This window comes from Pantherophis guttatus, chromosome 1 (genome assembly GCF_059756535.1).
Source record: "Pantherophis guttatus breed Tessera chromosome 1, ASM5975653v1, whole genome shotgun sequence".
In the NCBI taxonomy this organism is placed as follows: Eukaryota; Metazoa; Chordata; class Lepidosauria; order Squamata; family Colubridae; genus Pantherophis; species Pantherophis guttatus.
The window spans coordinates 113,009,784-113,034,034 of NC_142063.1; the positions used below are offsets into that span (position 1 = coordinate 113,009,784).

A 24,251-nucleotide genomic window follows, 5' to 3' on the forward strand; every position below is an offset into this window, starting at 1 on the left:
TCCTCTACAAGCTGCTCCATCAGTATGCTTCTGATTTCAATTCAAAATGCTGGTAATTACCTGTAAAGCCCTACATGACAGGGGACTGGGTTATTTGAGGGATCACCTCTACCCAGGTACATCTGCCTATCAGGTAGAGGCATGTTTTGGGTCCCATCTACTCAGGTGCCTCATCTGAGGGGAGGGACCCTTTCTGCCATGGCACCCACCTTTTGGGGCATCATTCCTTGGAGATGAGACAGGCCCTGACTCTATTGGCCTCTCAGAAGATTCTGAAAGCATGACTTTATTTAGGGATTAGGTGTGCTGACCTGCCCAGTGGTTCTCCTGAATGTTATGACTGGTTTGTACTCAACTACTAATTATACGTGTGTTTTAACAAGGTGTTCAATAATGATTTTTACTTAGATTTTTATTTTTTGAGAGTTGATTGTTATAGATATGACTTACCGTTCTCACTTCTCCCCATGATACCAATTTGCACAATTAGAGAACTTTTCCAATGGAGGGTTCCTAGTACTAACACTGCCAGTGAAAAGATTTGGTGCAGCTTATTCTGTCTTTTTCACCAGAACAGATATTTGGAAAGAAAAATGCCACAGGAAATGGCTGGAACAGATAGTTACTGCACAAAGTTTCAGTCCTGGTTTTGAGAAGAGACGAATCCTCTGGGGATCCAGAATCTTATGTCTGAAGCCAATAATTTTCTCTAAAACCCACAATTTGTTTTCTTTATAGCCTGCTCAGGAAAATGAAACCAAACCAGAAAAGTTCTGGTCAAATTCACTTAGGCTTACATTTCCCCGATAAAGCTTTGCTTGGGAAAAGTAGAAAGGAAAGTAAGGTGAGGAATGGATGAAAATAGCACAAATCAGTCCTAGATGCATTTTATTTTGGGATAAAAAGAATTGGAAGACATAGGGGCTGGGTGTCTGAAAATTCCTGAAGCCATTTGGGGTAGGAAATAAAAAAGAGGTTGCAATCGTCTATCCTTTGTAAAATGTCGTGCAATACAAGTTTTCTTTCGACAAACACAAGCCTAATATTCTCAGCTTCCCTCTGCTCCATTTTAAATTCTGTCTAACAAGAAGTAGCTCACCCTCAATGTTTTGTTAAGAAGTTCTTTCACTAGAACATCTTGTGAAACACAATGATAGTTGCATGAGGAGTGGCCCAGATATACAATACGCTTGAAATTTGATGTGCATAACTATTAAAACCCAGTTGCAGAGGTAATCAGAGCAGTCAGATGGTGGGTTACAGTCAAGATGCTATTGAATCTGGATGGACAACTGCAAAACAAGTAGCTTGATTGTATCCAAACCCAAAGTTATCACTAGTATCCTATTAAGTTTAGACCAGAGAATTTACTTTCCATTTAGGACAATTGGGAACTTGCTAAGACCCAGCAAATGCTAAGTAATGTCGATTTCTGTGTGACTCCTTGTAGTGAAAACTTCCAACATCTGAAAACAACCTTTATTAAAAGTCCTTTTGCAGTGTTATCTTCACAGTCTTGTGCTGGCCATGGAAGCATATCTGCCCTCCTTTATCCTATTGTATGAAAGTAGCATTTCAAATAACACTCATCAGTTGCTGCTTGGCACTCTGTATTTGCTATTGGGTGGAATCCAATTTTACCTTTTTTTTCCCTCAGAGAACTTTTTTTTGACCCTGAATTACCAAGCATAAAAGGGCAAATCTGGGTCAGGGCTAATTTGTGCTTTTGATAGTGTTCTGAAGTGACAACTATTAACCTTCCCCTACAAAACAGCAGCATAAGATGTGCATCTCACAAGTATTCAAAGACACAGAAAATTATGCACCTGATCAATTCCATTTTAGACTGCCAAAGGTTCCTGCACATATTCCTGGATTCTTCAAAAAACACTTTTGCAAAAGAAAATGGTCATAATGTAGTCACCTTTATGATAATGCCATTTTTTAAGATGATTATATCTTAAATTTGCAATGAAGGGCAAATGATGCAGACGTTTCTCTTAATGTCAGTTGGAATATATTAGCGTACTTGTTTTTATTAACTACTCACTGCAAGTTTATGAACGTAAATTCTTACACCTCATCAGAAAGAAATATCTTTTACTTTTGTTTATGTAATCTCTCTCAGAAGATTACCTGGAGAAATGATATTAGGAAAAATATATTTTTCTGTAATAAATGTGGCAGCTTTTCTCTTAATATCTCAAGACACCCCCTAAATGTTTGGAACCAGTTTATCTTTATAGGTTATTTTATTGACTTTGCAGAACAAAAACAGTTACTATTGACCTTTTTTATTGTTGTTCCTTCAATCTGAACAATTAATCAGTGAAACCACCTGCCTCCAGAAGTCGTGGGTGCTCCAACACTAAAGGGAGAAGTATATTAGGCAAAGTCAAAGATGACAGAACTGAAAAACTGGGAAATGAGGAACAGTTTTCTGAGATAGGATGAGATCATCTGTAGTACAAAATGACTGGGAAAAAGTTCTGCTCTATATGTGTAGGCACATTTATCTAGCTTGCCATGATATAGGATTACCAAGGATCCTGTACTTCTTCTACACCTCAGTATATATGGCTCATATGGCCTTTTGGACACTTTAGACAGGAGGGAAAATCTTGTGCTTGTCCAGATACTGTTAAGCTATAATCATCATAAATCTTAGTTAAATGATTAATAATTGTGGACGTACTTTATTTTATTGGTTAATATTATGATTATATCTTATTATAATAAAAGTTGTTATAAGTTTTAAGTTTATATCTTGCCTTTCTGTTTATGTGTTTAGAAAAGTAAAATACATAAAATGTACAGATAACATCAGTGCATTTAAAACAAATTTAAAGACTAAAAAACTAAACTCATTATAACTGAAATCATGAAAAGTGAAATCATTCACTTTTTTGCCCCCAAATGAGAAACAAGTCACCAGAAAGTCCAAAATTTTCAGTTCTAACCATTCTCTTAACATCATATGTCCAGTGGTGGGTTGCCCCTGGTTCGGACCGGTTCGCAAGAAGCGGTAGTAAAACTGGCAGGAGGCTCCGCCCACTGACCTGGATGTCATCATAGGTGATCTGCACATGCGCAGAAGCGCGTACGCGCATACACGATGCAAACCAGTAATAAAGGTAAGTAGAACCCACCCCTGCATATGTCATATGAGTCTTACATATTTCAGAGCACTCCCTAACGTGTGGGGGTGGAGAGGAAAGGAGAGGAGAGGGGAAGAGAGAGGAGAGGAGAGGAAAAGGGGTCACCCTCATACAAAAGATTGCCTGCACCTTCATTAAAAGCTGGATCAATAATTGTAATACATGTTGGCTGGTCCAGCATTTCAGTATCCTGAAATATATTTCTGAACATAAGATTTGTGACTTGAGGGAAAGATAATGGACTTGGCATTTGTTGAGTGGCATGTTTTCATGGAAATACTTTCTCTGTACCCAGACACACAAATACATCAGCAACAATGCTAAACCTGCACTGACAAAATAATAATATTGAGGTTATGTTAAGGGGAAAATGTGTGGTACCCTGTTTTCCCCAAAATAAGACATCCCCTGATAATAATCCCAATCGGGCTTTTGAGCACATGGCAATAAGGCCAAGCGTTTATTTCAGGGTTCAAAATATATAAGACAGGGTCTTGTTTTCGGGGAAACATGGTAATAGGTTCAGTGTTCTAAAATGATTCAAAATGAAATCAAAAAGCAAAGGGGATCTCTTCTTCAAGTCAGGCTCAACTGCTGACATCACAGACATCACAGAAGGAAAGTGATTTGTGCTGCCTTCTTCTGAAATGTTTTTTCAACTTCTCCATCCCACCCACTACCCTGATATATCTAGCCCACCTTCTGATCACTCAGTAGTGTCCTCCTTGGGCACTTTGACTTGTGCTATTGGAGAGACTGGATGCCTGATTTCCACAGGCTACAGCACTGGCCAATCACTACATAGGTGACTTGTATGCATGACTATAACACTTTTTCAAAGAGCATTAAATCTGTCTTTTAAAATAATGGTTTGACATTCTTTGCAAAAAAACCCAAAAACCCTCTAGCCCTATGTCTAATAAGCAGAACTAGTATTCTCTTCTTCTACATGGCAAAGAAGTTTGGTTTACACCAGATGGTATCCTGCCAGCTCTAAATTGTTGGATCTGTCCCATATGAATGCATAATAGGTTTTCCACTGATTCTGGAAAACTCCACCTCATATTACCTAAGAGATGTCAACTATGATCAATTAGCCCTCCATTTTTGTCTTTTGGTGCAGCTGATCTCTTCTCCTGTCTTCATATTTGGTGATCCACAATATTTTTTCTGCAGATATTGACGAGTGCCTGAGTGCTTTCTGTGAGGGGCTTTGTGTGTGAATGTGGCCCAGGGATGCAACTTGCCACTGACCGGCACAGTTGTCAAGGTGGGTCAGACTGGAATTGCAAGAAGGGAGGTCTGGATGAAGTTTAAAAAAAAAATTGCAAAAGGAACGTTGGTAGGATAGATTGTCATGGGCCAATGATGTTAATCATCTTGATCCCAGATATTGATGAGTGCCTAACAACATCTTGCCAGCAGCACTGCCAAAACAGTATTGGCAGCTATCAATGTTCCTGCCATCCTGGATTCCACCTTCATGGCAACCAACATTTGTGTGTGGGTGAGTGATTCTGCTTTTGTTGGAGAATCCAGCAGATACCTTTCTTCCACCTTTCTTCTAAAACAGGTGGTTTATCCTAGCCTAAAAGCTCTATGGCAGCTATAGCTTTCTGGAGAACAAATTGGAACTGAATCATTTGAAGGAGTTATTTTCTTTCGTTTAAAAAATGAGGTCCATGTAGGTATGTTATCATCACTGCTTTAGTTTGGGGGAACAGCCTGTTCTGACTGAGACTCCAGGAGGCTGCAGTGTGACGCAAACTGCTCCAAATCAGAGTGACAACACTATTTGGGCTCCTAAAACTGCACATTTAAAAAGGGGCTGATTAGTTTCTTTGAGTTCTTTGTTCTTTGTATCATACCTGACAGTGTCACATATCTAAGTTCAGCAGATCTATTTTCCCAAATTGAGAAATAATGATGGAAAAGTTTTCTTGTTCGATATTGTGGTGCTGCAAGGTACATAAGCTGCATTCAGTGTCAGAGCTATGAGATGTTCCCTCATCCATATGAACTGCTTAAACAGCAACTTGAGATTTTTCTTGAAGATGTTCAAAAAACTCCAGTTGCTGCTTTAAAAAAACACTTTTTGGGATAAGCATGACCTGGATGAATGAGAACCTCTATGACATTTTCTCTAAGGTGTCCTTATAAGAAAATCTTAATAGCAAGCTGAATTGGCCCTGAGTGATGACAAGGGAAATAATCAGTCAAGAACTTGTTTCTGTTCACTGACCATATCTCTGAAATAGTACAGCTAGCATTCTGACCTAGTAGCAGGGCTGAAATGCTCCCAGTTTGAACCGGCTCGGGCGAGTAGGTAGCGGAGATTGAGGCTAGTTCGCCGAACCGGGAGCAATGGCTGGCTGGCCATGCAGGTCCACGGTGAGAAGAAGCCCACGTGGAAGGCAGGCAAGCATGGCAGGGCTGCGGGGAAAGAGCTAGCACCTTACTCGCCCCCCCCCCAAGCAGCAGCTTCCCTGCTCAGCCCTGACAAGCTATGCATCCATAGCAATGGGGTTGTTTTGTTCGCCACAGTTGTGCTTCGGGAGGGCAGGTGGACATATTCATTATAGTTGTCAGCTGCAGACGTCTGCCTGCCCTCCCGAAGTACCACCTTGGTGAACAAAACAACCCCATTGTGCTGCGTCTCCTTCTGCAGCAAAATGCGCCCAGCCGTGCATGCCTTTTCCTCAAATGGGCCGTGCATGGGGCACTTGGAGAGAGAGCGAGCAAGAGAGCTCTCCAACCTCTCTCTCTCTGTATGTGTGTGTGTGTGTGAGGGAGGGAGGGAGCGATCTGAAGCCGAGGCATCCAAACTTCTGGCAGCGACGCGGGTGGCTTCTGAGCAGCCCTGAGTCAGCCAGCTCCCCCTGACCTACTCCCTGAGAAGCTGCCCATGCTGCTGCCAGAAGTTTGGGTGCCTCAGCTTCATATCACTCCTTCCCTCCCTCCCTCCCTCCCTCCCTCCCTCACACACACACACACACACACACACACACACAAACAGAGGTTGGAGAGCTGTCTTGCTCTCTCTCTCTCCAAGCACCCCATGCACAGCCCGTTTGAGGAAAGGGCAGAGGCAGCTGGGCATGTTTGGCTGCAGGAGGAGGCCCAGGTGGAAGGCGGCTTTTTCAGCAGCATCCCCCTCCCCTCTTTGGATCGCCCTGCAAGGGGGAGGCTCTGCCTTTTCAGAAACGGGATGGGCAGTTTGAACGGAGGATTGGTGGGAGGGATGCACAGTCCTCCGGGATGGAGAGCAGAACAAGAGAAAGCTCCGAGGTTCACCTGGGCAATCAAGCCAGAGGGAAACTCAAAGCGTTGGGGGCTTCAGAAAGGCAGAATGTGCTTTTGTGCAGCTCCTGCCTTCTGTGACATTCTGTGAAAGACAGAATGTGCTTCTGTGTCAGAATGTGGAGCTCCTGGCTCTTACAGTGAGTGACATGAGTGACATCAAACTGGCCACGCCCACCCAGTCACATGACCACCAAGCCATGCCCATAGAACCGGTAGCAAAAGAATTTAGATTTCACCCCTGCCTAGTTGGAAGGGATATATAGAGACTTAGGTGACATGGCCAGTATACAAATTTGATAAAATAATAAACAAACAAATACTAAATAATAAAGTCACTCAGATGGGTTTATAAAAATATTTATCAATGTCATGCTGCAATTTCTACTGTGTCTGACTTTTATTTGCAATGTAGTAGGCCTAGAGTATATACCATATTTTTCGGAGTATAAGACACACCTTCCCCCCCCTAAAAGAGAGTGAAAATTTGGGGGCGTTTTATACATTGAATGTAGCCCCACCCACCTGCCAGCCCCCACCCTTTGGCCTCTCAAACAGCCACCAAGCTGTAGCAGCAGCTATCCACAATTTTTTAAACGTTATTTCATCCCGACCCACGTGGCCCAGTATGGTGTTAAAAGTTAACATTTCAAAAATGTTACTGTAGCTGCGAATGTCTTCATGTGAAATGCTCTGCCGCAGCTGCGGGAGAAACCTCTCCCTTCCCTGCACAGGATTGCAAGACATGGAGGGAGCGTTTTTGGCTGTCCATTTGTGCAAGGCTCCTCTTTGAAAGAACGATCAGCAGGTGAGCGGGGGGGGGGGGGTAGATTTTCCTGCACATAGTCCTCTCCTCCGCAGCTATGGTAACATTTCTGCAACACCATACTGGGCCATGTGGGTCATGACGAAATAACAGCAAAAAAAATGTGGATACCAGTAGTTGCTGCTACAGTACACTTCGGAAGGCCAGCATGGGGCAGGAGTCACGAGGGGCACATCTCCTGCTGCAGAAGTGGCCATGCCTGAGGAGAGGTTTTGGGAGAGAAAGCAAAAGGGAAGTGATCAGCTTCACCTCACCCCTTGCCCTCAGCCCCCCTTCAGCTCTCCAAGGGTCTCTCCCAGAACCAAGCTCTTGCAGAGCTCAACCAGAGAAGTGGCCCGCAGGCTTTCAGGAGCAAAGTTGAGGCTGAGAGTAGCCAGGGTGGGGGGGAAATCCAGCGCCGCCCCAGCACTCTCCTTTCTTTGGAAATGGAGTCTTGGGAGGGGAAAACTGCAGCCACAGGCAGGGTGGGTATGTCTGTATATATATAAAAAGCACAAAGCGAGGGAGCCAGAAGCCACAGATTAAGGAGCTTTGTGAAACTTCATGCCTCCATGCCAAGTTTGGCGAGGGAGGGGGAAGAGATACTTGCCTCTCTCCGCAGTGTTTTGCTTGAAAATATTTGAGAATCTGACCAGAGAGAAGGTGTACAGATTTCTATGCCTTCTTTACGGGAGGTCACTTTACACCTGCAACATCGGAAGGAGTCCTGTGAGGAGATGGATTCTCAAATATTTCACAAGAAGCAGCAGAGATCCTGGTCTTTCTTTCTCTCCCCCAAACTCTGCCAGAAATGAGTCTTTGTGAGACTCGTCGCGCAGGATGCCACCAGCGCCAGTGTGATGAAGCTTGTGGTGGTGCTGCCGTTCATGGGTGTAATGCCACAACAAGCTTTGTGGGGTTCTGTGCCAAGAAGCTGTGCAGATATGACAAACCTCACAGTGATGCCGTCACTCCCGCATGGAATTTGGGGGAGAGAAACAAGTCAGAGTTTCTGCTGCTTCTGCTTTCCTTGCATGCAGCCAAAAGTTCACAAAAGGCAGGAAGGTGAAATGCCAAGCTCAACCCGTACCCACACTTCATGTATGGGCTGCGCCAGATCTGGAGAGGCCATTGGAAGAGCCCCACATGGCCCCTGCCTGATTCCGCTTTGCCTTTGTCAGGGCAGTGGGTGCTAGAAGGGCAGTATCATGAAGCCTCTCAGCCACTTGGTTTGGGGAGGAAGGTGCCCGGCAGTGGCTGCATAGCTCGCTCGAGTTGCGAACAACCCGGGGATTTGGGCAACATTTACATGGCTGGGATGCCTACAGGATCCCTGGCTTCTGAGGCAGGCGAAGCCCAGAGAGGAGGTGCTGTGAGGGAGCCCATTTCTCATGTTGGCCTTGGCTGCAAGGATGCCTGGTGCCATGGGCAGGACTGGGGCTAGTAAGAGTGCACTGGAATCATCTCCAGGCACCCGGGAAGACAGAACTACCAGCCCTTGCTGGATAAGCTGATCCGCGGGCCACGGTTAAGGGGGCAAGCAACCGTGAGATGACAGGGAAGGGAAGGGCTGTCTCCTGTGCTGGCCACACCCGACCCATTCACTAGGGCTTATTTTGGGGTAGAGCGTATATTAGGCCTACCCCAAAAATCAGGCCATAGGGCTGCCTTACTGCTGGGCTAAGGTTAATGCAGGAGCAGTTTGGTTCTTTGTGGGCCAGCTTTCCAATGGCTGCCTTTTCCTTTTAGAATTTGCTCCCCCTCTCTTATCTCTGATCTTTTCCTTTTCTTTCCAAGCATTTGCACAAATGCATGTCTTCAGTCCACACTCTCTCCTTTGATATCACCACAGACCTTTTCTCTCTCCTCCCCCCACCACATTTATTGAACCTTTTTTGTTCTGCCTCTACAGTGATTTAAGCAAATTTACTGTAAGTTCACAGAAGATTAACTTCCCATTCCTGAGGAAGAATTAAGAAAATTAAAAGAGAGCCACAGTTATTCCTTATGCATATGCTATCTGTTGCATAGTTTGTATGTATATACTATACTTTCTGGCCCTTTATCGCTAAGCAACAAAATCTACACAGCTCCAACCTTGAGCTGACCTAGCTGTGCTGTAAGCCTCTAGCGCCCTGTCTGTCTGGTGCAGATATGAATGAATGCCGCCGACCCAGTGAGAAGCGAGCCTGCCAGCACTCCTGTCACAATACACTGGGGAGTTTTACGTGCAGCTGTCATCCAGGCTACCGACTTAGTGTGGACAGATTGTCTTGTGAAGGTAAGGACTGTGATATATTTCATCCTACAAGAAAGCCTTCTTGATCCTTTGCACTGCATCAATTATTTGTTTATTGTGATAAAAACTGATCAACTAGAAAAGTCCTGAGACTATGGGAATATGTATGTGAGCAGTGGGAAAACAAGGAGATGTTGGAAAATTTGTAAATCTAGTCCTCATCTGTTTAGTAAGCCAAAGTGATTCAGCCCAGCAGAGACCGGCTTGCTGCTGTAAACTGCCAAGGATGGTGACTACATTTGTTCCTCTAGAAATCTCAGCTAGCCTGCTGTTTCCACTTTCTTGCTCATCTCATCTATGTTGGTAAATGTCCTGTCATGTTTCACCAGTGATAGTACTTTTGCCAAATGGATTGTTCCTATGGAACAGAATTATCAATCAAAATCCCTCTCATTTCGTTACTGAGATCCTCAATGGCCGTAGTTATGCCTACTGGTTCTTGCCGAACTTAAAAAATCAAGATCAATTCAAAGAGGCTATTGAAACAGGGATCTCAGTCTGTTGGATTAAATTATCTCCCCTCAGTATGTGGAGCTCACCCGATCAACTTTTTGGGGCAGAGATTTATTTCTCTAAATAGGCAGGTTTTTTTTCTAAATTTTTCTAAATTAACAAGGTTTTCATCTTCCAGGATTTTTAAATGTGCTTTAAAAGATCTGTAAAATAACATGCAGCAGTTTTAAACAGTATATTTTGTCATGTAGAGTATTGTATGCAATCACCCTTGGTTCATATTACATTGATAATCATTTCCAAGAAACATTTTAGTACAAATTTATCTGACCTTGTTTCTTACATAATTTTCCCTGAAGCATAATTTTGCAATACATATTTTTCACTCTATGTGCTTGATTTTTTAAAATAAAAATAAACCTTTTTGTTTGCATCTTTCAAAAACACCTTTTTCCTTGAGTGTCTCTTAAATGATGTTTTTTAATGTGAACCTTTTAGCAGATAAACAGAAATTAGTAATCTCTACTCAAAATTCTACCTGTCCCATAATCAGTTTGTTTTGACAGATGCTCTCAATTTTTTCAAAATGGGATTTTGTTTACTGTAGAGATACAGAATTTAGCAACCCTTTTCGGTTCCTTTAACAAGGGTTTTCAAAAGTCTCTGTTATTGTAATCAGATAAGACTGGAATCAAAAGCTGGGTAAAAGGCACAATTGAGAGCACAGTGTAAAAGCTCTTATTGATGGAGTAGAAATATCTTCCCAACAGTGATTTGGAAGCTGTGCATTTTGGGCAAAGTGGGTGGGGGAGGTGAGGTGGGGAGGATTTCTGAATATAATTGGCCTTTTCTGTAATGGAGTTTGTGAATGACCTTGGGGAATGAAGGGAAAAGATGCTGCTTAGAAGCAATCAGACAAGTGAGGAAGGATCTCGCTATGGATTAACAGTCAGAAGAAGTAATTTAGGAAAGAATCTAGTAGATTAACTTGGATTTGGATTATTAATGTTATCCAACAGAACATTCTGTGAGACAAAAGAAGAAAGGTGATAGAAGAAAAGACAAAAGAAGGAAAGTTAAATAAGACTAAAATTTGGACAATTGGGAAGATATATAATTGAAAAACTATAAGGCTGTAAATTACTAAAGAATTTTAATGATCATAAATGTAGGGGTTTTGGAGATATAATTATGGGATTGATGAAATTTTATTAAGCAGGAGTTTTTAAATATTGAAATGTTGGAACTACAGAAATATACTGAGTAATTTTTATTAAATTGTTATAAAATGGATTTACAGGGGATAATAGAGGTATATGAAGAAATATTCTTGATGCTAAAAAGTGTGCATGAAACTATAAAGAACAATAAGGAGACAAGGGGATGGTTTAAAGACACAGAAACGAATGTAGAAGTCACTCAACAATTGAGGGGAAAAGAGGAACATGATATTCAAGAAATAGATGAGAAATTAGAAGAAGCAGTGGAAGGAAAAATCAAAATGAGATGCAAGAAGGTAAAAATAAAGAAGAGAAAGGATTAATAAGTAGGAATCAATCAGATAACTCCTTAAAAGCTTATAATAGAACAGAGAGAAAAGAGAAAAATTTCTTTAAAAAAAAGATCTAGAGAAAAAAGAAAAGAAAAATCTCTTTTTTTTAAAAAAAGGAAGTCTTGTTGATGGATGTTCAAATAATACAGCAGAAAGAGACAAAGGGTATCCAGAAGGGAATTTTCAGTAGGCACAAAAATATCAAAAGAGCTCCAAGATTCCAAGAGAGAGAGATAAAAGGCTGACTAAAAAGTCAATAAATGATGGAATTTTAAAAAGGTCAAGAGATGATGGATAATGAGAAAATATATTAATAAAATGGGAAAATACAAATAGGGAAAATAGTAATATATATAATAATAGATAATACAATTTATTATAACTAAAAATAAATCCAGCTTAGTAGGTGGAAATTTAGGATTAGGTAATTTAATTGTATTACTAACATTAATAATGTGTTAAAGTATATTGTGAATTTAAAATATTAAGGATTAGAAATTGTGGGGATTTTGAGATACACTCCTGGGACTGATTAAATATTGTTAATATTTGGCTTTATTAGTAATTCTACACATTTGGAATATGGAAGTTATGGTGGAATAATGAGTAATTCTTAAAATATTAAATATTAGTAATTTAGTAGAGGATAACAAATACATGGCGCAAAGAAATGTTATCTATGTTGAAATGAATTAATGGGGAAAATGATAAAGAATTATGAAGAGAGAATAGTATTGTTGAAGTTGGAAGACTAGGAGTACACATACTTATTTGTATTATTATTGTTAGCGCTGTTTAAAAAAGATTTGACCCAGTCAATACACTGTCCACAAAATATGTATGGTATGAATAGAAAACTGTAAATAAAACATGTTTAAAAAAACAAAAAGAAGTAATTTAGGAAGGATCTGCCCTAATTGTTTGGGCAGTTAAAAGTGGTGGCAAGAAGTCTGTACTTCAGAATCAGCAAGATTCTGTTTATGTAGCCTTACAATAAAGTAGAATTAGTATATCTAGTTGTGTTTCCTGTCTGGTTTAGCAGCAAGAGCTGACAATTTCTCTCTCTGACCGACTCTCTTTCCTGTTCCTCCCTCCTACCTCACAGGTTTCTCAATGTCCAGCCTGACCCCTTCTCCTATTTTGCAGTCTCTTCAGCAGCTGCAGACTCTGCTACGCCTTTCTCCAGAGGCCTGTCTTGCCCCCCAGGAGTTCCCCAGCACTTGCTCCCTTGAGTGTACCTGAAACCCCATTTCCTTTTCTGCTCGTTTCCATTCTCTCTGTGCTTCAATCAACAGCTTCTCCCACCTCCTCATCTCCTCCCCGTAGCTCATCTTTTGGCACCTCTTGGAGGGGTTCTTCATGAAGATAACAGCTCCTGGACAGAGCCACCATGTCTGAATTGCTCCTGTGAGGTATATGACATATTTTGAGTTCTTATCATACTCTCCAACTTCAAGTGTTACGTTGGTACTATCAGTATTGTCTTATTTCTGGGTGGACAAGATTTGCCATGTCAAAATAAATAAAGGCTTGTTTTGTATATAGACAAATATAAACCTTGGAAAATATATTTATTGACATCTTCTTTACTAATTGCAGGAAAGTTAAATGTTTGTTGAATGCTGGAAAAAACTTCCTAAAATTAAGAATAGTTTGACAGTGATATCCATTATTCACAAAGTTGTTGGGTTCCCTTGGTTGGATGTATTCACTTGGGAAATTCCACTTGGAGTGAATTAACTTCAGTTCGTTAGTTGACATGCATTCAGTGTTCAGTGAATACAAAGCCATTTATTTTTATATTTATTTATTGTTGCTGACATAGAAGCATGGGGATCAGGAGCATAATTACCACACTTAATTCCAAAGAGTCAAGACCATCCTTAGGCTATAATATGACCAATAAGATGTTGCTATTACTTTGCCACAGGAGCCAGGCCAATCTGGTTGTTTGCTCGGTCAAAGACAGAATAGTATTGACGAAGGAAGATATCACCAAGGGTCCAAAGATCAGAATGGAAGAACATATTCTCGAAGCCACTCGCGCAATAACTTTGGAACTGAAAGAGAAGTTCAAATATATGATGAATTTGAATGGTGTAACTAGAGGGCCTTTGCAAAGCATCAGGAAGCTGACGTTCCCCTCCCCTTCCTGTTGAGTTTTCCTTATCCATGTTGGAGTAGCAGAAAATCATACTTGCATTAAATAGGCTATCTCCATTGTCTACCTCTAACTTCCTCTAACTCTAACCTCCTTTTTAAATCTGGAGTCATCTGATTTCCCTTGAAGGTGATGGGTGACATACCTTAAGCCTGCTGTTGGGTTATATTGGAGTAAGGGAAAATGCTATGTTCATCCTAGTGCAGCTACTGTAACACTGACTAAAACATGGCCTGGGGAGAAAATGAAGGCAATGCCATAGAAGAAAGACCAGGTTGTTGAGAACCATGTTCGGACCTTGTATGAAACTTTCTGAAGAGCTCCATGGATAATATATAGCAGTGAATCATACATGTTTAACAGTGCTTGCTCTTTAACCGTGTTTTCCTAGAACATTTGTATAATCCAAGAATTTGGATTATGGCATAATGAAATAATAATGCCATAAGGAAAGAATCACTTTACGTGTATCTTCCATTCTATGAACATTAGGTTAATATTGCAATATTTGTGATTAAACATAGTGGTTATTCTTGAGTCCAAAATGATAAACTGATATAATACTCTTTCTTTCAAATAATCTCCTATAGTTTTCCTCCTTCTGTGTTGGGTTTCTATTCTGATAATCCCCCAGGAAGCCCAAACACTGGGAATTGAAATCTAAAATATTAATGGTGGTCTATTATGGAGAAATGAGATCTACTAGAAATGAATATGATCTACATGAGAATAATCTTATCACTAAATGTGTTGAAATTCATGTTCAGAGTTGCAGAGTTCAATTCTTAATGCATAATGAAAATACTGCTATGCTAAAAATTATCAAAAACATTTCAAATGTTAGAAAATTTCTCCCACTTGAATATAAGTGACTGAGATTGTCTTGCTATAATTCTTTCATGGGTCAGGTTTTCTCTTTCTCTCGGGGTTTATTGTATGACCTAAATTATTTGAGACAGTTTTTTGGATAAACCACAGATCTTACCTGGCGAATGTAGGCACTGGCGGGCACAGGGTATTGAATGCCATTGATGGTGAAGACGATGTCAGGCAGTTTGTTGATAGCATTGCAGTTGACTATATACTGATGGATAATAGGATGAACAGAAAACATATATTAGCAGCCCCATAAGATTTGAGAAACAAACAAACAAAAAAAGCTGGGCTATAAATTGTCCAGAAAAAAATGCATTAGAACAAACCTGGGCATTTTACACACACACACACACCCCGGGCAAAAGCCACCTCTGACCCTTTGGCCCTCCCTATCTAGGCCAAACCAAGAATCTTGCATAAGAATTGGAATAGAGGGAGAAAATGGATTGTACATAACAATAGCAAAAAACCCTAGAAATTAACCTGAAAAACCTCTTAAGATTCACAAAATCATTGTATAGCATCCAGTGTTCTGATAACCACTGGAAACACCACAGCTGCTTTATGCTATAACCTTTCTATTTTGATTTTCAGATCTTCTTTGTCTTCTCCTATCTCTTGATACTACTGCATCTACAGTATTATCTATGCTTTCTTTTTTTCAAAACAGTTAAATCTGGTGTGTTGTGAGTCAAGACTTTATCAGTTTGTATTTGGAAATCCAACATTTTAACCTGCTCACTTTTTACTACTTTTTCAACACTATGTTCCCAGCAATTTTTCATTACTGGTAATGATTACTTATTTATGTATATTAATTATAGTCGTTATTATCAAGCTCACCTGACCATTGGAATTTTGGGCACCAATGAAGTTCTGAATGTTAGCAATGGCATTGGGAGGACCTGCCAGGAGGGAGGTACCAGTGTCAACAATAGCTTGGCAGCCACCGGAACAAGCAATGGCTTGACCATTGAAGGTGATACTGAAAGGAAATATTTAGGTAAAGATGAGAGAAAGAAAACTACCATAATCTTTTGCCTGCAGGTCTTTTGAAATTATAAAACAACTTGGGCCATGGGAAAGGAAGAAGAATGAGAAAGATTCAAAATAATCCACCTTGATTTTTTTTCTCCCTATAAGAGGGAGCAGAAGGAAATTTTGGCAAGTTTTCAAGAGTCTGTTTTATCACAATGCTAAACTATATTCCTATATTTGTTAAAGTATCTATTTCCTAATCTGTCCTACTTCGTAGAACTGATGGGCATCTTCTTTTGCCATTATTCTGCATTCGGTTTTTGATTGCATCTTTGTGAAGCAGAAATGTGAAGGCTGAAGGTGTAGGAGTTGGGTTACCTGTCCACAGTGATCTGCCAATAGTATTCAACAGAAACAGGCACCCAGTTGAGATTTCCAGTATAGTAGGAGTCATCAATGCCACCAAACATAATAAAACTTCCCCTCTGGCCATCTCTGAAAAATGAACATACAAGAACATGCCAATTAGAGGAATTGCAAATATTTTTTCATTTCCTTTTTGTTTCCTATTATATTGTTGACCCATTGCAAACTTTTAAAAATAATACCCTTGAAACAATGGGTTAATTAGTTGATTGTTTCACTTATAAGCTACTGGTAGTAGCAAAGAGTTAGAGAGTTGTATCTCTTGGCTGCTATCTAGTGATTATATGGACAAGGGGTAAATGCTGTTGAAGAAATGGAATTTAGCTCTGGGAATTGGTGTATGAACAGTTTCAGTCCCTTCCCTTCTCTATATATTCAGCATATACCCTAACCTTTTAATAAATAAGAGGGTATATGGCTTATCTGAATCACTCACTGACCTGGCACCAATCTGTTCCACTATGTTCCTTCTGGACTACTGATTTTTGTCCCATTTATAAGTTTCATGTAAGGAGATAAGATGCTCTGTGGTTCCAAATTTCTCGAGAACATTCTTCTCATGGTCAACACAGTCAGTGGGCTTTCTATAATCTACAACAGCTCATATAAACTCTTTTCTGTGTTTTTCTCAATTATCCAGCATGCATCAGCAATAGCCTTTCTTAATACTAAATGTTTTCTAAAGCCAGTTTGAACATCTGGCATTTTCTCTTTCAAATAACCTGCCTTGGTTGATCCTAAATTTAATTGTGGTAGCATGTGAAATTATGGATATGGTATTTTATAATTTCCATTCTGTGCTAAACTTTCTTTCTTTGGGTTGATATGATCTGGGTTATATTGCAGATTTGCTGGCAAGTTTTATTTTCCTGCCTGGCAAGATCAGCAGCTAGAAATCTCTTCGTTTTTAATCTAGTTGTGGCATAAATATTAGCTGTATTCTGAAAGATCCTGAGCTTTTCCTCAGTAGCATATTGAGCTTAATCCAACCTAAAAGGTTTATTATCGGGCACTATATTGTCAGTCCTTTTCCACTGTCTACTCACGAGTTTACTTTGTAAAATACAGGAGAGGTTTATCATTTCCTTTTTCCATACAGTAGTATGAAATGATGCCTTAGCCATTGTCACTAAAGTGATCATCTGCTTCCAGCATCTTTCTATATTGCCACCCACTATAGGAGCTTAATAATTGTAGGCAGGCGGCTCTGATACCCATTATATGCCTTGGGTGACCTGCTGGGAATACAGGTCATCCACAATTTATAACAGCAATTGGGACCAGAATATCTATTGCTAAGTGATGCAGTCATTAAGCAAGTCATGCTTGTGGACTTTTTTTGCTGCTATCCTTAAGTGAATCACTGCAGTTAAACAAATGGTATGGTTGTTAAGTGATCAGAAGTCTCCTGGGAAGGTCACTGATGGCAATCACACGGCTCTAGGATGCCGCAACTGTCATAAATACCTGCCAGTTGCCAAACGCCTGGATTTTGATCATGGGACCATGGGGATGCAGCAATAGTTGTAAGTCATAAATCACTCTTTTTGGCCTCTCAAAACTTGTTGTTAAACTAATGGTTGTAAGTGGAGGACTACCTGTAGTGTACAGACTCCTGGAATATACTCCTAGTATTCTTCACTCAACCCTCTCAGGAATATCCCTGCTGCTACGATGACGCAATCTAGCAGAACTCAAAGGGATAAAAGTAATTTACCATTGACTTGTTCCAGGAATTTTGTTTTAAAAAGTTCCTATTCTAGTCAACAGTCCTGGAATTTTTTTATAGTTCCCCATCCAAATACTAAACAGGTCTAACCCTGCTTAGTCTTTTGGGGATTAGTCACAGTCACCTACATGCCGCCACCTGCTATTCATGGTGAAGAGTTATATGCATACTACTTTATAGGGATATTGTTATTGAATGTGCATGCTTTTTAAAAAAACCCTCACTGGGGATTTTTCATAATATTTCATTAATCTTGCAGTAGTGCACTGAAAACTTGTAAAACTGGAAAGGATTGTCTACTGCTGAGTTTCTCCAGGAATAATATGGTTGGCATCCATGCCCTCTCCCTTCTAGCAACAGATAGTATTTAGTTCCTTCAGAAAAACATGCACAAATCATTGTTGCTTACGGACTCAGGAAGACAGAAAAGAGATCCTGAGATACCAAATTTTCACTCATCATGTTGTCAAAAACAGGAGTGGCGCCAGAGTAAGACAGCCTAGGGTAAGCCAGACCCAGGATTCCATCAAAGGGGGCATAATAAAGGAAGCTGCTTGGTTCGGTCTGACTCAAACCAAAGATTTGGTTGCTGACCTGAATATTTCCAACCTGTGCAGAAGAACAGGGAGAAATAGTTATAAAATTCCTTTTTAATTTCAAGAAGTACTACTACATTTGCATCGGACGCACATACCGAAGCATTTTAATTTCAATTTCAAGCAGAGTTATGCATAGCTACATACATGTGTGTTTGCAAACAGACCTTGAATGATTCATATAATTCACTTGATTCTAGTTGATTCACCGCTTTTAAATAAACTGCTTTGCAGTTTAATGTCTATCTCATAAAATAACCTCAAAGGAAATCTGTCTGTATGTCCTATTAGTTTACCATCTGCAACGTCATAATGGACGATCTGCGCATGTGCAGAAGCATGCACGCACAATCCCGTTGCAAACTGATAGTAAAGGTAAATAGAACCCATCCCTGCTGCCCTAGTATACATGCTGTGAGCTGTCACACATAATTACATCTAGGTCTGTTGAAATGAAATGCATAGTGCCCATATATCCTCATATTTGAAAATATAAAATCTATTATTATCTTGTGAAAACGATGTTGTGTCACTACAGTACTGTGGTTCCCCCCCCCCCCAATTTGTTCTTTGAATATTTTGAACAGAGAGCCAGTTTAGAGTTGTGGTTATTGCATCATGCTAAAAACAGGGAGACCGTGAGTTCTAATCCTATTTTAGAAGCAAAATCAGGTGGATGACTTTGGACCAGTCATTTTCTTTCAGCCCTAGGAAAGAAGAAATGGCAAACCATTTCTGAAAAACCTTATCAAGAAAACGGCAAGACTTCTCCAGTCAGCCTTTGAAAATTGGCCATGAATAAATGAAAAAAATGTTCAAATCATAAATAAAGAACAATTATGGCACAACTTTCCAAGAGAAGTGGTTATTGATAATTTGAATTTCTTAGATCTTCTAGAACAGTGGTGTCAAACTCAAGACCAGGGGGCCAGATCTGGTCCACGGGGTGCTCTGCAGTGCCTCTGCCAGTGAAATCGGAGCTTGTGAGGGCCCTGGGCAGCCCTCGGGAGCCCGTTTTCACTGGCATATTGTTCAGGCCACCACGGCAGAGGTGGGTTTCAGCAGGTTCTGACCAATTCTAGAGAACTGGTAGCAGAAATTTTGAGTAGTTTGGAGAACCGGTAGTAAAAATTCTGACTGGCCCCATCCCATCTATTCTCTGCCTCCTAAATCCCAGTTGATCAGGAGGAAATGGAGATTTTGCAGTAACCTTCCCCTCAATTGGGTTGGAAATGGAGATTTTAAAGTATCCTTCCCCTGGAGTGGGGTGGGAATGGAGATTTTACAGTATCCTTCCCCTGCCATGCCCACCAAGCCACACCCACCAAGCCATGCCATGCCATGCCACGCCCACCAAGCCACACCTACAGAACCAGTAGTAAAAAATTTTGAAACCCACCACTGCACCACAGGTGGTCCCGATATGAGTGACTCAAATTGGTCACACACCCCCATGCCCCCTGAGGTCAAACACAACCCTGATGCTGGCCTCAATGAAATAGAGTTTGACACCCCTGTTCTAGGATATTACTGAATTTCTTAATTATTTAGTCATGAGTGCATACATAACAAGGCTTGTTAAAGTTCCTTGTTCTTCTTGACTATGAAAACTCCCAAAACAAACACCATAGTCTTGGCTGCCTCTGAGATGAACAAGGATCAGAAGTTTGAAAGAGCTAAAAAGCTCTATCTATACAGAATTCAATTCGGTCTTCCCTGTTTGTCCACCCAGAACCAGGCTGACTCCATTTCCCAAAGGATAGCTTCTCAGTCTATTTTCTTTGGCAGTTTACCTGGACAGTATCATAGCCTAGGATTCCAGTCATGCTTCCGGTGCCATAGGTGATGGATAGGGTCTGGCTGGTGGATCGGAAAGTGGAAGACTGTTGTGGATTGAATTTATGATGGTCAGCTGCAAAGATAAGTAATTGTAGTATGATGTGGGCATATTGAATATGTAACAGAACAGAAAGAGCGATAGAGAGTAAGAAAGATCTTGGCATTAAACTCATTCCAGTGCAATATTCTCTAATATGTGAACGCTGTCCTCAGTCATAGCTAACCTGAAAGCTGGTTTATAATTTGGGGGAAAATATTTACATTTCCCCTTTATCTCATGTGGAAAATAAAATATGTAATAGTTCTATTGTTAGACATTTTACTGTATCTGGCTTTATGGCTGTAATAAAATGATCTGATTATACATTACATTACATCCCACACTTCTATATCCAAGCTCGTGCCTAAACATTTGCTATGTGGGAGTATGTTCTGTTATTCCATAATAAACCCTTTGAGTAGCAGCTCAGAAGGCATCAGTTATGGAGACTACTTACAACAAGCTCCACTGGAGCAGTACACAGAAGGGACCCACAAGTTGGAAGAACCAGTGTCAAAGATGACTGTGAACTCTTGTGGTGGAGTGCCAACGGAGATAGTGCCAAAGTACTCGATCTGTGGAGGTAGAAAAAAGAACATAATAAAGAAAATCCATCCCTGATATCTCCATAACATTTTTGAAGCAAATGAACACTTCTTTGTAGACAAAAGCAAGTTTGACAAGCTTTTTAAACAATACAAATCTGCTCAATTTGTTACAGTAGAATATCGTTTATGTTCCATGATCCCAAATTGCTTTCAAATATTCAAAAGTATAACTTCCTAAATCCGTATGTCTCTTTTATTGCTCTCCAGAGCCAGGGGCTATTGATTTAAATCAACAGGTGTTGAGATTCTCTATTCTTGTCTATAGGCTAAATGCTGAGCATCTCCTCTTAATATGGAATACTTACATCCATATAATTTTGCATGGGTTCAGAATCAGTGGCCAATGTATTTTGCAGCCCAGGGAAATATTTTGTGCCATGGTTATAAGGATGCTTCTTCAGAAAATCATCTAGCAGCCCATGCTCTTGAAGGATTTGCCTCACGGATTTTGTTTTCTTTAGGTGAACCCTAAGCATTGAATAATGGAATGGAAAAGATTAATAAGTGAGAGATAGTGCTCGTAGCATTAAAGATTTTTTAAAAAGCATTTTGGACATTCTCTGATTCAACACTCTTAAGAGGGCTACAAGTTCAGAATTCCCAGCTAGAATAAAAGATAATTGCAACATATCTGGAGGCCCTCAGGATGGGAAAAGTTAGGTTCAGATTTATTTCTGCTGAGGAAGAAGGATTTGAAATCTAGGTATACTCTTTAGAGAAAGAAGCATGTTCTACTTGATGAACACACAGTGTGTTTGCGGATATAGCTATAAATGGAAATAAAATATTACTGTTAGTGGAAAACCTAGGCAAATTACGGCTTTGTGGCTTGCCCACCAATCACAATAGAAAGTTGCTGGAAGAGTTTGTGGAACATAATTTAGAAAGAAAATTAGATTTTTCTGAAGAAAATGGTACATGACGTTTTCTTTGAAGAAAGCACCATGCTCAATACTTACTTTGATGTCAGACACTGGGAAAGTGCCACCAGGCTCAGAAGTAAGAGGCACTTCATGATTTCTCCTTTATCCCCAAGTTGTTGATTCAAATGAAGTGTGGGTCCCAGCTTCTAAGCAACACCCTTAGGTTTGCTACACACACATATATATAGCTCCAAGACTCTCTTATCATATTTGCATATCATACAAAAAGGCAGACATTCCTGATATGATTAACTTTTTTAAAAATGTCCTTAAGAAGAACTTTCCATGTTATTCTTTTCATTTGCATTAAGTTCTTGACCTAAAAAAAAAGGCTGAGGTGTAGGTGACATTGGCAACCATTTCAAAGACTTTAGTACATCCCAAGAGCACTAAAGGAATGTTTTCCATAACTTTTCAACATGGAAACCAACGGTAAAAATGTACATTTTCTTTTTAAAGTAATCTGGATGGAATTTTATTTTTTAGAAAATAAACCATGTAATGAATTAAATATAAATTTAATGTTTACAATTGAGAGCTTCAGATATAGTATACCAGGGTGGGTTCTAAAATTTTTTACTACCAGTTCTGCGGGCGTGGCTTATTTTGTGGGTGTGGCTTGGTGGGGGTAATGGGTAATGTGACTGGGTGGGCGTGGCCAACTTTTTTTTTTAACTTTTAAAAGCATTTTTTCTACAACCTTAAGAGGTTTCAGAAAAAAATGCTTTTAGAAGCCTCTGACTAATAGGCAACTCATCTGGGATCGCTAGAGGCTTTTAAAGGCATTTTTTTTCCTACAACCACTTCGGCTGAAGAGGTTGCAGAAAAAAATACTTTTAGAAACCTCTGACGATCAGGCAACTGAGCTGGGATCGCTAGAGGCTTTTAAAGGCATTTTTTCCCCCAACAACCTCTTTGTCCGAAGAGATTGTAGAAAAAATGCTTTTAAAAGTAAAAAAAAAAAGTCTCTGATGAGGAGGGTGGGATAAGCGAGCAGCAACTGGGCCAGGACCGGTTCAGGGGTGTGGCCAGCCAATGTTATTACCAGTTCTGCGAACTACTACAAATTTTTACTACTGGTTCTTGCGAACCGGTGCGAACTGTGAGCAACTCACCACTGCAATATACCCAGCATTGTTGAATTTCTGGAAAGATATTTTAGACAAGTTGGTAGCCTTTGCAACACTGCAACATTCTGCAAAATCCAGAAGTTGCAGCTGGTGCAAAATTCAGAGGTGTGGGCTGATCAATGTATGTTACACCTGTCCTCTACAAGCTGCTCCATCAGTATGCTTCTGATTTCAATTCAAAATGCTGGTAATTACCTGTAAAGCCCTACATGACAGGGGACTGGGTTATTTGAGGGATCACCTCTACCCAGGTACATCTGCCTATCAGGTAGAGGCATGTTTTGGGTCCCATCTACTCAGGAGCCTCATCTGAGGGGAGGGACCCTTTCTGCCATGGCACCCACCTTTTGGGGCATCATTCCTTGGAGATGAGACGGGCCCTGACTCTATTGGCCTCTCAGAAGATTCTGAAAGCATGACTTTATTTAGGGATTCAGATGTGATGTAAAACTTGCCCAGTGGTTCTCCTGAATGTTATGACTGGTTTGTACTCAACTACTAATTATACGTGTGTTTTAACAAGGTGTTCAATAATGATTTTTACTTAGATTTTTACGTTATTTTTTGAGAGTTGATTGTTATAGATATGACTTACCGTTCTCACTTCTCCCCATGATACCAATTTGCACAATTAGAGAACTTTTCCAATGGAGGGTTTCTAGTACTAACACTACCTGAGAAAAGATTTGGTGCAGCTTATTCTGTCTTTTTCACCAGAACAGATATTTGGAAAGAAAAATGCCACAGGAAATGGCTGGAACAGATAGTTACTGCACAAAGTTTCAGTCCTCGTTTCGAGAAGAGACGAATCCTCTGGTGATCCAGAATCTGATGTCTGAAGCCAATAATTTTCTCTAAAACCCACAATTTGTTTTCTTTATAGCCTGCTCAGGAAAATGAAACCAAACCAGAAAAGTTCTGGTCAAATTCACTTAGGCTTATATTTCCCCGATAAAGCTTTGCTTGGGAAAAGTAGAAAGGAAAGTAAGGTGAGGAATGGATGAAAATAGCACAAATCAGTCCTAGATGCATTTTATTTTGGGATCAAATGAGTTGAAAGACATAGGGGCTGGGTGTACTGAAAATTCCTGAAACCATTTGGGGTAGGAAACAACAAAGAGGTTGCAATCGTCTATCCTTTGTAAAATGTTGTACAATACAAGTTTTCTTTCAAAAAGCACAAGTCTAATATTCTCAGCTTCCCTCTGGTCCATTTTAAATTCTGTCTAAGAAGAAATAGCTCACCCTCAATGTTTTGTTAAGATGTTCTTTCACTAGAACATCTTGTGAAACACGATGATGGTTGCATGAGGAGTGGCCCAGATATACAATACGCTTGAAATTTGATGTGCATAACTATTAAAACCTAGTTGCAGAG

The 24,251-nt window shown here is 40.2% G+C and overlaps 1 protein-coding gene and 1 long non-coding RNA gene across 2 annotated transcripts; one reads left to right on the forward strand and one right to left on the reverse strand.

The window, feature by feature from the left end:
• The first annotated feature begins 9,378 nt into the window (after positions 1-9,378).
• LOC148116517 (uncharacterized) lies at positions 9,379-13,123 on the forward strand. The gene is made up of 2 exons (XR_015731640.1): positions 9,379-9,544; positions 12,673-13,123. It is a non-coding gene; the product is annotated as an uncharacterized LOC148116517 (long non-coding RNA).
• Positions 13,124-13,357: 234 nt separating this feature from the next.
• LOC148116518 (pepsin A-like) lies at positions 13,358-21,896 on the reverse strand. The gene is made up of 9 exons (XM_087881442.1): positions 21,780-21,896; positions 21,126-21,288; positions 20,670-20,787; positions 20,127-20,245; positions 18,147-18,346; positions 15,961-16,077; positions 15,448-15,589; positions 14,714-14,812; positions 13,358-13,627 (listed from the first exon to the last, which is right to left on the reverse strand). The coding sequence occupies exons 1-9, from the start codon at positions 21,833-21,835 to the stop codon at positions 13,484-13,486; spliced, it is 1,158 nt and encodes a 385-aa protein (XP_087737568.1). The 5' UTR covers positions 21,836-21,896; the 3' UTR covers positions 13,358-13,483.
• Between the last annotated feature and the right edge of the window lie 2,355 nt (positions 21,897-24,251).